The sequence below is a fragment of the Mus musculus genome, chromosome 3 (assembly GCF_000001635.26).
Source record: "Mus musculus strain C57BL/6J chromosome 3, GRCm38.p6 C57BL/6J".
Classification (NCBI taxonomy): domain Eukaryota; kingdom Metazoa; phylum Chordata; class Mammalia; order Rodentia; family Muridae; genus Mus; species Mus musculus.
In genome coordinates this window covers 129,958,847-129,970,951 of record NC_000069.6, presented here as the reverse complement: position 1 = coordinate 129,970,951, position 12,105 = coordinate 129,958,847, and the positions used below count along the sequence as shown (strand labels likewise).

Below are 12,105 nucleotides of genomic sequence, written 5' to 3'. Positions count from 1 at the left end.
TGTTTGCCATTTACAGGAAAGCGAGCGTCGAGCATTGAGCATTGAGAGTGCTTACAATGCGAGCCTACAGAACTGATCGTTAACGCTAATAGCGGTTTTAACAGTGATTTCGCAATGCTTAACTCCTGCCCCTCGGGGAGCAGGGTCCTTTCATGTGCCCCCCAAAGAGAAGCAAGCTTTGCTGTGGAAGAAAATTTCCCAGTGTCTGGACTTGGGCCAGCCTGTAATGAACTACAAATCTCTGGAGCATCTAGAGTCCTGGGCTGACTTTGCCAGTGATCTGAGGCCCAGGAGAGGCTCATCCCAAGCCTTGGAGCCCACCTGGAGGTGGAGCTTTGGCAAACTCATTTTTCTTCCTCTTTCCAGCCGGGCAAAGGAGCGCAATTTCCAGGGACCTTTCAGCTCCCAGCTCCCAGTCCTTTCCTCAGAGCCCTGGAGTTTTGGTTCATGTTGTGGCAGGGTTTGGGGTAGCTCAGAGTGTACTCCAACTTTTTAGTGGATGGTGGCCTTGAACTCCCAATCATCGGCCTGCGTTCCCAAATCTGAGGTCCCAAGCAAGCCTCACTACTTCCGGTCCTGGCTTCTGTTGGGTTTTGACATCAACAGCTGCATGGTGTGAGTCCAGCTCCTCTTTCCTTTCTCAAGACGTATGTGAGGGAGCCAGGAAGAAGTTCGCCACTCGTTTGCGCTTTTTTAAAGAGAGAGAAAAAAAAATGTTTCTTTTTTTGTCGGAGGAAAAATACCCAGCCTGGAGCCCGGGTGTGCACCAAGCGAAGTCAAAGCGGGGACACACCCTCCTGTCGCCGCCCCAGTCGGCGGGGCGGGCAGAGCCCACAGCGGGCTGGGCTATAGCAGCCGGATGAGGATGCGTCGTTAATGCCAGGAGCTCTGTCCGGCAGGAGGATGCTCCCGAGCGGGCTATGTCTGGGTCGGTGGCAGCTGCTGCGGACGATCCGAGCCCGCGGCCGCGGGGATCCCAGGGAGCTGCCATCCACACCCCAGGTAAGGCGCGGCGCAGGCTCGGGAGCCTCGGGTGGAAAGTTTGCGTTGGGCAAGTTCGGCAGGAGTGAAAGCAGTTCCCTGCGTGCTGCTCCGCACCCCGACAGGTGGTGGCCGCGGGCGACTTGTCCCGGGGCTGTGGGGGAGACAGGCCAGGAGCGGCCAGCGCGGGGCGCATCTCCCGGGAGCGCAGCCCGCTGACCCCACCGCTGTGTCCTGCGGTCTGTAGTCGCCGGGGTGGAGGGGAGGCCGCGAGAGCTTGGTGGGCTGTGTCATCGGAGGGTGGCTGTCATCGGGGTGGGCTGTAACCTGGGATGCTGTCTTCCAGGGTGGACTGGCCCAGGACCCTGTCTTGCCCCTCCTCCAAACCCGGAGCCCCTCCCTTTCGTTACATGTAAACCCGAGTCAGTGGTGAATCAGAAGTGTGTGCTGTAACAGTTAGGCGGGCACAGTTTGTGTCATGGCCTGTGTGGAACCTCGAGGAGGAGGGAAGAGGTGTGGATGGGCACAGAAAAGGAAGAAGAGCGGGAACGTGCTGAGTTTACTAGCTTCATGATACAAAGGGGGCCAGGGGAAAGGGACCCGAGGCTGCTTGGGGCTGGGACTGGAGCTGAGTCTGCCCACACCTCAATTACTGGGTTAGCTTTCAGACTGCTAAAGGGAGAGCGATATATGAACATATTTACTATCTCTCACTGCAGTGAGAACGGAGCTGTGTCAGCTCCATCGCTTTCAGTTCCTGTATCTTTCCGGCTCGACTGCCCCAGTGCCCCAATCCTTGGATTCTGCCCCCCAAGTATAGTCTTAATGCCCCAGAATTTACACCGATAAAAGAAATATTTCAATGCTTAAAGGAACACTTTTGTTAAATGTTTGAAAGCAAGCAGAAACGTCCATTTTGACACTTCTACCTAAGGCAAACTCCTTAAAACTTATTGTGGGCAAACTCAGTGAAGTGGTTTCAGAAAAGTTCTCTAAAAATAGTACTTTAAGGTTTACCTCTCAGAGACAAAGGCATTCCGAACACTCTTAACTACTCACTCCTTTCTTTGCCTCACACCACAGAAACACAGTGATAATTAAACAGTGCTGACTAGAAAGCTCATTTGACAATTTCGAAGTGTTGAGAATGGAGCCAAACAACGAGGCTCTATTAGGCCACACCCACCTACCACTAGGTCTCTCCCATTTAAATACCTGGAGTAAATACCTGGATGAAATACCGGATCCCAGAATAAAGCCAAGCCTGCGGGGCTGCATCTCTGTGCAGCTTTGGATTCTCTACCCCCTAAGAGTTTCAGCTACAGCTGCTGGACCATTTTCTGTGAATCAGATCTCCCCACTGTAGGGACATTTCCTTCTCTAAGATCTTATTGCTTTCCATATGAGATGCCCTGTGGCTAAAGGCCAACATCCTTGTTATATCTTCCCCACCCCCCAAAAAAATCCCACCATCCAAAGCCTGTGAAAAAGCTAGGGGTAGGGTAGAAAAGAAAGGAAGCAAAGGAAGAAAAAAGTGGTTTTCTCATAAAATCCTAGCTTGCAAGGACTTGTTATAAGACACATATTTAATAAGCAACAATAATTAGTCTTTTCTGAAATTATAGGTCTGCATTTAATAACTTTGAAAACTATATGGTTCTCATCCTTTTTGTGGTAGGTGAGTAATTGGCTGTGTTTCATGTATGGGAAAAAAACCCACAGTTTGTTGACATGATACGTTTAATATAGCAGAATCGTTTATTAAAGAACATCTCTTGTCTGAAGCAAAAAACAAATGGGTATATTGCATTATCTTTGGCCTGGCCTGGAATCCATGATCATCATGTCTGGTGACACGATTATCATTTCTGGAGACTGCACATCTGCCTCCAGCGCTAGGTGGTTGTCAGGGTGATCGGAGGCTCCTGCTGGTGCGTGTGGACACTGCTTTGAGCGATTACAGTGCCTGGTGAGTTATATCCAAACAAAAAGCTCTTGCCTAGTTGTGCCTTTCGTAATTTGGGTTTTCTGCTGCTTAGATCGAAACACTCCCAGATAGGATTTTGTGTTCCCAAAACATTGTTTAAAGCCCCAACACAAGCTGTTTAACAATTTTTTTAAAAGGCAAGCGTATTTTTGCTAAGAAACTCAAGGGTCAAGTTTGCTTTGTTCTTTTAACTTCCAGAAACAAAGCATTTGGGTGTTTCAGATCCTTCATGGTGTTAACTTTGAAGTCTTGGTTTCCTGTATGGGATTTAATGAGCACACTGTTCTTGTTCGCCATGTCTCCTCGCCCTGGGGTTCTGCGCTCTGCAATTCTGCCTTCAGAGCTCTGTCTTGGAGAGCAAGTGGTTGTAGCAGTAGCTGATGCTTTGATCTCAAAGTGGTTCTAGATCAGCTTGTCTGTTAAATACTAAAAGTCACCGTCTCCCTAGTTTGTAGGAATTGGTGCTTTTTAAGAAAAGATGTCACTTATGGCAGGCATGGTGGTGCTCGCCTTTAATCCCAGCACTCGGGAGGCAGAGGCAGGTGGATTTCTGAGTTCAAGGCCAGCCTGGTCTACAAAGTGAGTTCCAGGACAGCCAGGGCTATACAGAGAAAACCTGTCCCGAAAAACCAAAAAAAAAAAAAAAAAAAAAAGATGTCACTTGCTATTTATTGCAACTAAGTGATATTTGTGCAACTAAGTGTAGCAGACTACAGTAGGAAGTCATTCTGTATCCCAGCAGATAAGATCTGTCAACGAGACAGTGAACTGGAAAGCCTGGGGTTAAATACTTGCTGGCTACTCAAAATGTGTGTAGGTCATCCAATCTTGTTGGTTTTTACACTAGGACATCAGGGTGCCAGCAGGCTTAGCCCTACCATTTCTTAGCTCTATACATTTGCTCAGGCCATTCAGTCCGTATAAACCTGTCTTCCACAAGAGGATTTGTCTTCTTGATCTTATACCCCCTTCCCATCTGTAGGCATGCTGTTTTGTTATTTTCTTACCCCAGGGTATGACATACCATTGAATAGAGTACTGTCAACTTCAGAAAACTGTTCAGAAAGCCACATTCTAAGAAGAATTCTGTCTTGGGTAGTGAGGAGTGATGCTCCCTGGTGGGCAACTGTTGTAGCTTTGTTACAGTTTGGAACGTGACTGGTTCTCCAAAACCAGGGAAAGAACCACTAGAGCCCAGTGGGAGGATGTTAGATGCTGGAAGTGCCTGAGACTGGGCGGTCAGGAGACAGGGCAGTGGTCGGGACTCTTGTTCCTCTTCTTGCTGCCACATTGTGAAGTCTTCTCTAGGACATTCTCCAGGTTGTTCTGTGCCAGCAATACAACAGGGCCAACTGGCCACAGATTGAAGTCTCTTATGCCATAAGCCAAAATGAAATTTTCCTCCTTAAGAGTTGGTTGTGTTAGAAAGTGTGTCCTTAACCAGAGAGCTAGCAAACACCCTCCAAGGGAAGTTTTTATTCGCTCAGTTGGGTTTTTATGTCTTAGAATAGAACAGAGTAAGTCCCTCAATATTGCATCCCAGTATCTCCATCTGTGAAATGTTGCCCACTCAAGAGTGTCCAGGATCAGAACTCTAAGATCACTGTAGGTATTTTAGACTAACATACAGGCCATATGCCAATAGGAAATAAACAAAAAGCATATACAAGGAAAATCTAGTTTAAATCCCATTTAACATGGTGTCACTGGTTCTTTTTATAACTACATTTTATTTAATGCACATGGCTGTGTTGCCTGCCAATATGTCTGTATTTCATGTGCATGTCTGGTACCAGCAAAGGCCAGAAAAGGGCATTGGATTCCCTGGAACTGGAATTACAGGCAATTGTGAGCTGCCGTGTGGGTGCTGGGAATCAAAGCCCATGCTTTTAACCCCTGACCCATCTCTCTGAGCACTTTTTTCTTCTTCTTTTTTTCTTTTCTTTTTTTTTTTTTTTTTGACTTACACAATAAAACAAATTGATAAGAGACTGTGAGCCTGGCGACACGTTCTGGCAGGTGCTGTTGGAGAGGATGGGGTGACGTCTTCTGTCCCTTTGATGAGGAAGCAGGTGTTCTGAGGATGGACTGAGCCCCAGCCAGGGGTCTTGAGCCAGTTTCCTCCTGTGGCCCAGAGTTTGGTGTGTAGAGCAGGTGTTGATCAGCTCCTTGCACTTCTGAGATACATCTTGGGTCCCTCATATAGTGCCATAATGGGAGAATTCGTCTCAGTTGGCTATTTTCTCTCTCTCTCTCTCTTTCTTTCTCTCTCTTTCTTTCTTTCCTTCTTTCTTTCATTTATTTATTTACTTTTAATCAGAAGCTTGCTTCTCATGGCATATTCAACTTTCTTTCTTTCAAGATTTATTTATTTATTTTATGTATATGAGTACACTGTAGCTGTACAGATGGTTATGAGCCATCATGTGGTTGCTGGGAATTGAACTCAGGGCCTCCACTTGCTCCAGCCCCACTCGCTCCAGCCCCACTTGCTCCAGCCCAAAGATTTATTTATTATTATATGTAAGTACACTGTAGTTGTCTTCAGACACACCAGAAGAGGGCATTAGATCTCATTACAGATGGTTATGAGCCACCATGTGGTTGCTGGGATTTGAACTCAGGACCTTCGGAAGAGCAGTCGGTGCTCTTAACTGCTGAGCCATCTCTCCAGCCCTTGTCTGCATTTAAAGAGTCATGTGCAGATGGTTTCCTTGGTAGAGAAGCTGGTGACCTGGAGAGAGGTCCCTGAAGGAGGCAAAGGTGTGTCGAACATCAAATACATTCTCTCCTTGCCATCTGAAGTCTAAGGCTGATGGCCTCGCCTGCTTTTATTCCTTGTGTTTGTGAGGTGTCTCTTCTCTCGCCCCCTTCATCAGCTTCTTGGTTTGTAAACAACAGTGCCAGGACTGTGGGTCCTGAGCCAGGTGTTGAAACCTTGAGTCACGGGATTCCATACCCAAATGCTTGCACGGAATTTTCCATGCTCACATACCGTTATATAGACATAGCTCTATAAAATGCTATAACCAACCATGGTGCCCTTATGAGGATTCATGGAAGAAACTGTTGCACAATCTAGGCATTGGAGTGGGTGGGGTTCTCCTGAACAAACGCAGGAGCCGTCATGACGCACAGCAGAGTCAGCGGTGGCATCTCTGTGTGCCAGTTGCCAGAAAGCTGAGGACCAGGTCCTGACTCACTTCTAGCAACAGTGAGGGCTGTGAGCAGCATTTCAGGGTTTGTGGCACTCATAGCTCTAGATCCTCTGCCCCAACTTCTTCCCATCGTGCCATCATCTGTTTTCTCATAATGATTTTCATGGGGAAAGCAACTGTCAAATACAGCTTTGAGAAGTGTGAAGGACAACTCAGCACTTAGGTGTTTGAGCCAAAGTGTTCTCAGTAGTAAACCGTGAAAGTATGGCAGACCATTGGCTTCTTGCGCGCAATGTCTTTTTGGTGTTTTTTCCAGAGAGGGTGTCAAATTAGTGACTTGCTGTGAGTCTCTAACTGTCATGCTCTGTATGTATGAGTGTGTGTGGTGTGTGGTGCATCTGTGTATGGTGTGTGAGTGTGTGTGCTGTATGTGTATGTTGTGTATATATGTGTGTGGTGTGTATATAGTGTATGTATATGATGTGTGTGATGTATGTGTGTGGGTATGTTGGTGAAGGTCAGAGGGCAATTGTGGGTCCCCACTGTCCACCTGGTTTTAAGTGTGGTGTCCTCGCTGATTGCAGCCGCACATGCCAGCCTAACTTACAGATTCCAAGAATTCTCTTGCTCTGCCGCCTATCTCACTACAGGCGCCCTGTGGTTACAGATACATGTGCTTTGCTTGGTTGGGTTCCTGGGGATTTGAACTCAGGTCCTCACATTTGCATGCAAGTGCTTTGACCACTGATGCTTGTTGCTCAGCCCTGGACTCCTCATGTTTTCCCTCTGCCTACCTTCATAAGATCTACAGTCTCTATTTTATTGTTATTTCTATCGTCCACACTTGAGGGGTGGTTGGTTCAGTTACCCAGGCCTGTAAACTTTAGTTTCCATTTTAAAAAGCTCCTCACTGTTTTATTATTATTACTATTATTATTATTATTATTATTATTATTGCTGCTATCATCATCATCAACAACAACAGGGTCTTACTATGCAGCCTTGAATGTTGATATGTAGACCAGGCTGGCCTTGAACTCATAGAGAACCTCCTGCCTCAGTCTCTCAAGTGCTGTGATTGAAGGCATGTTTCCACTACCCCGGCTCTAACTGATATTATTTGAACGAACAAAATTTTTCTCTGAAACTTTTTTCCCCAGAATTTTCTGTCTTAAGATTTGAAAATTGAGATAAGAATTGAGGGCTAAGTGTGCAGATAAGCAAGGCTACTAAAGAGAATTGGTTTGAACAGATTAAAGGGCAGGGACTAAGTAGTAAAGAAGCAAAAGATAGGTTTAAAGTTAACAATTTTTTATAGCCTGTACCAAAAACAAAACAAAAAAACAAAACCAGGAAGTGATGTAAGTCAAGGAAGTGACCTCATCAAGAAGCCTTGTGGTAACCCTCAGGGAGAAGACATCTTGGAGGCTGTCCTGAGTCCACCCTGGGGCTCGGGGGATGCACTTACTGGATTGAGTAGATATCTGAACTTGGCAGGACATTCTCTTTTCTTTCCTTCTCCCCCTCTGCATTGCTACCGACACAGCAATCCCATTATATCCTACTTTCTAAAATGATTGCATTGACAGAAATCCCATCTTGGGCTCTGATAGGTGAGCTTGTGGATCTTGAACCTCTTGGGCATAAACAGTGCATAGCAACTGCACTGACTCTGTGGGGAAGAGTGAGCAGCCCGTGGGGGGCGGGGGATTCTTTTTGTTTCTCTGGCCGTGTTTTCCTGGGGGTGAGGAGGCTGTAAAGTTTGTAAAATGTTAGATGACGCTCCATGATGATGGTGGTGATCTTCTAACCCTCTCAGAGGGAATCTCTGTGTGCTTGCTCTTCTGACTGATCTCCAGCTCCCAAGCTCAAGGGATCCACCCACGTGAAGTTCCTGAATGTTAGGATTCCAGGTGTGCGCCATCAGGCCTGGCTTATACACGAGGTGTCTGAATACTGGGTTTAAAGGCTGTGAATGAATAAGAATGGATAATTGCTTTTTCTAGAGGCTGACAGTAATGTGCCCATAAACCCGGAAAGAAGAATTGGTTTAGAAAACGCTGTAAACACATCAGCACAGTGTTGGCTGCCTAAACCCTTGCTGGAGGATCTCTGTGGCATTTTATAGCCTGCCAGCTCGCCTCTGCAGCTCTGCTTTCTGCTTAGAGAATTAAAAGCGATGTTCATTCATCAAGAGAAAGTTGTTTCCTCGACGCTTGTAAAGGCCTTTCTATGGATTTATTATTATTGATACCAAAATAAGCCAGCTTTCAAATGAAAGCTACAGTTAGTTGTTGATCCAGAGTGTGTCCCAGATTCGGCCTGCAGCCCCACTCCCTGCTCCAAACCCCACATAACCCACCTTCAACGTGGCTGAAATAATTGTGTCTCATGGCTTGTCCCGTGTTTTTCTTCTTTCTGTGGATATCATGGCTTTCCTTGATTGCTGCTTACCCCTCACACTACCCCACTTTTAACAGCCACCCATCTCTACCCCACCTGAGTTTTTTTGAGTGTTGTCCAGTGGCTGAAGGACTCTACCATAGCATCCATGACATTGGACTATGCAATGTATTTAGCTGTGTGCATATGGTTTTCCCAGCTGGGTTCTAATTACCATTGTAGTCCAAATGACTCTCCATCTCCAACCACCTCCACTCTGGCACAGTAGGTACATGAGAGACTCATGTTGAATTGAAGAATGACAGAATGGAAGACAAGGAACAGACAGATGGTTGTGCACAGTTCCTCAATGGCTGTGTGGCACTGGAGACTGTGAGCTGCCTAGCAGGTTTAGATGCCAGGAACTGGACGTGGATCATCAGCAAGAGCAGGATGCACTTGTAAATGTTAAGCCAGCTCTCAAGATGGCGTGGCCCTTTTGGTTCTTACCATCCCAATGTCCTCTTTTCCAGGGGACCGAGGAGAGGCACATTTTGTCAAGTTCACCTGTATATAATTGATACATAAAAATAATCCTTATGGACTTCTCTATTACGTCCAAACAGTAGCCTTCCCTCATATTTAGTTTCATCCAGGATATGAAATTTTGTCAGGACTTTAAAGAGAGTTATTTCATCTTTAATTATGTGTCTGTGTGTGGGTACTACAAGGCCAGAGGTGTTAGATATACCTGGCGCTTGGAGATTGTGAGCTGCCTGGCAGGGGCTGAGAACTGAATGTGGGTCATCTGCAAGAGCAGTGTGTACTTTTAACCAATAAGGCAGATATGTCAGTATTTTTTAAAGATGTTCATTAATATAATTTAATAAACATACACATTCTTCAATGACCGTATACTATATAAGTACTTTCTTGTCTGTTCTTAAAGTATTTATTTATTTACTTACTTATTCAGGCAAGGTATCCTGTGTCCCAGGCTGACCTTGAACTGTGTGGTAAACAATGACCTTGAACTTCAGATCCTCCTGCCTGGACCTTCAGCATGCTAGGATCACAGGCCTGTGGTGATGAACACTGAAGCCCGAGGCATTGTGGGTGCTAGGCAAGCACTCTCTCAGTCGGGTTACAGTCCCAGCCCCACTGACAGTTACTTTAGGGTGATTATTTACGTGCCGGAAAACATCACTCTTCTCCCAGACAAGAGACTCTTCGTAGAAGGGTTCTCTGAAGGCCATGCTGTTATAAACTTATGAAGTACACCTTTGTGACCACCCAAAGTTATTAGTCTTAGAGTCAGGTTGCTTTGCGTTATTTTTGCTGTTATTAGCTGCTGCTGTTTTAAGACCAGGGCTTGCTGTGTAGCCTTTACTGGCCTGGAACTCACTATGTAAAGCAGGCTGACTTCAAGGCCCTCCTGCTCTGCAGCCTGACTTCTAGGTGTGCATCATCATGCTTAGATTGACTGAATTTTTTAAAAATTGCTTTTCTTATTGGGTGTGGAGGTCAGAGATCATCTTTCAGTAGTTGGTTCTTTCCTTCCATCATATGGGCCGGGATTTGAACTCAAATCCCTGGGTTTGGTGCCAGACACCCTTACCTGCTATCTTGCCAGCTCAGGATGAGAAGTTTAATCATTAAAATTTAAGTAATTTAGAAACTACTTTAAATTTTACTTAAAAATATTTTCTCATAATATAAAACTCCTGCACAAAATATAAAATAGAGCAAACCTTAGAAAAGGATTAAGTTTTTTATTGTAAGGTGTGTACAGACCCTTCAGTAACAGTACTTTCATTCCTTGCCAAATATGGGACGTTTCTCCTTTGTCATGAAAAATAAGCCTGAGTACTACTGCCATCCACTGCTCCTCCCAGTGGGAGGAAGCCCTAAGGGTACAACGCTGAGTTCTGAACACTACTGAGTGTTCCCAAACTGAGTACTTAGCCCAGCACTACTGAGTGTTCCCACAATGAGTACTTAGCCTGGCAGAGGTTGCTATTCATCCACAGGTTTATGAAGACTACAATCTGTACATTTTGAGTTTTGAATAGAGACTTATTCACTTATAGAGCTGGAGGGTCCATGCAGGGACTCCAGCCATTGCTCCAGTTTCTCTAGACTTGTGGAGCAGGATGGATAAATGGGTGGCATTTAAATATCAGGTGGGGGTTCTAGCCATTGGCAAAACCTCTGGTATGCCATCATCACGTTGAATAACTCCAAGATCTGACCCCACCTTCACTCCTAAGATGGCCTTAGCTGCAATTAGATGGCCTTTGGTTAGTTATAGGCACCACTCCCCATGGTTCTGACCCTTCATGAGACAATATAAATTATTAGAGACAATAAATTCTAGAAGAACTCAGAGATGGAACATCATTAGAAATTGCAGAGGAGAAACCCAGCATGCAACCACACATCTGCTGCCCTGGTATTCTGGAAGCTGAGGCTGGACATAGTGAGTTCCAATTCAGATTGGGCCACACAGCAAGACCCTGTCTTAAAATCAAACACAGAGAAGTTGCAGAGATGAGGTCATCCAAGCTCTGAGAGTAGGGTAAAGGTTTAGCAGACATATTTTAGCACAACAAAGAGACGGGTAAGAGTGGAGTCTACAAACAGGTGCTCATAGCACTCGAGCTTCCGTGGGAAGCCACATACAGTTCTCTGTGAAGAACAGTCCCTGATTCCATCGCTATTGGACCTTTAGATGGGTTAGCATTTTTTATAAGTCATGGGTTCCTCATGCCTCTGCCTTCTTAGGTATGACTGACAGGTGTGTGGCACCACGTCTGGTCGCTAACCAGAAATCTCTGAATTGTAGAGATTTGAAACACTCTGGTGGATACTGCTGGAGCCTCTCAGAATTACTATACAAGCATTGAGCGTGTTTACCCATGATTAGTAGCTGAATGAGAACAACCAGTAAATGCATGGATATAATGCATTTCATACAGCATAACCAATCTCCGAATGGTCAATATCTGACACATGTTCTCTTTCTAGTTAAGCTCTGATATCTGACCTTTCCTGGTTAGGTGGAAATCATTCTTCTATTTATATTGTTTTTCTTACTCTTTGGATACCCATCTACTGCCTTGCCTTAAGACTTTCTGTATGTCTGGTATTACCAGCTTCCTTCTTCCATGCAAAATATCTTTCTTTGGCCACTGTAACTCTTAAGAAAGCAGGTATCATATCAGCTGTAGATTTGGTCATATCTTTTATTTACTAGCAACAAGTACTTGACGTTGTGATAAATGAATGGCGTTTAAGAAGATAGCTTTCATGGTCTGCATGAGAATTGATGTTGATCTAGACCAAGAATTGGTAGGTAAACTTTCCCTGTGAAAGTCTAGTCAGTCAACAGTTTAAGGCATTGCAGGCAATGTGTACGCAAACAGGCAAAGGTGTGTTCTAATAAACTCTGCTTCCAAAATATGACAGCAGATAAAATTCAACCCCTCGGACACCATTTGCTGATCTTTGGTCTATAGACGCTCCACCAAGATATTCATGGTAACATTAAAGATACTATGCTAGAAGATGAATTAGACCTAGCGACTTGTAGCATGA

At 45.3% G+C, this 12,105-nt stretch overlaps 1 protein-coding gene across 5 annotated transcripts in view; it reads left to right on the top strand.

Annotated features, from left to right (window-relative positions):
• The first annotated feature begins 740 nt into the window (after positions 1-740).
• Mcub (mitochondrial calcium uniporter dominant negative beta subunit) overlaps positions 741-12,105 on the top strand; it is a 55,252-nt gene continuing 43,887 nt past the window's right edge. For 2 of the 5 annotated variants that reach the window (XM_006501901.4, XM_006501900.2), the window contains exon 1: positions 741-1,002. In XM_006501901.4, coding sequence (XP_006501964.1) covers positions 921-1,002 — 82 coding nt within the window. In that variant the 5' untranslated portion in view covers positions 741-920. The remainder of the gene's footprint in view (positions 1,003-12,105) is intronic. The other 3 variants (NM_001293644.1, NM_025779.3, XM_011240197.3) reach the window with 2 other exon arrangements.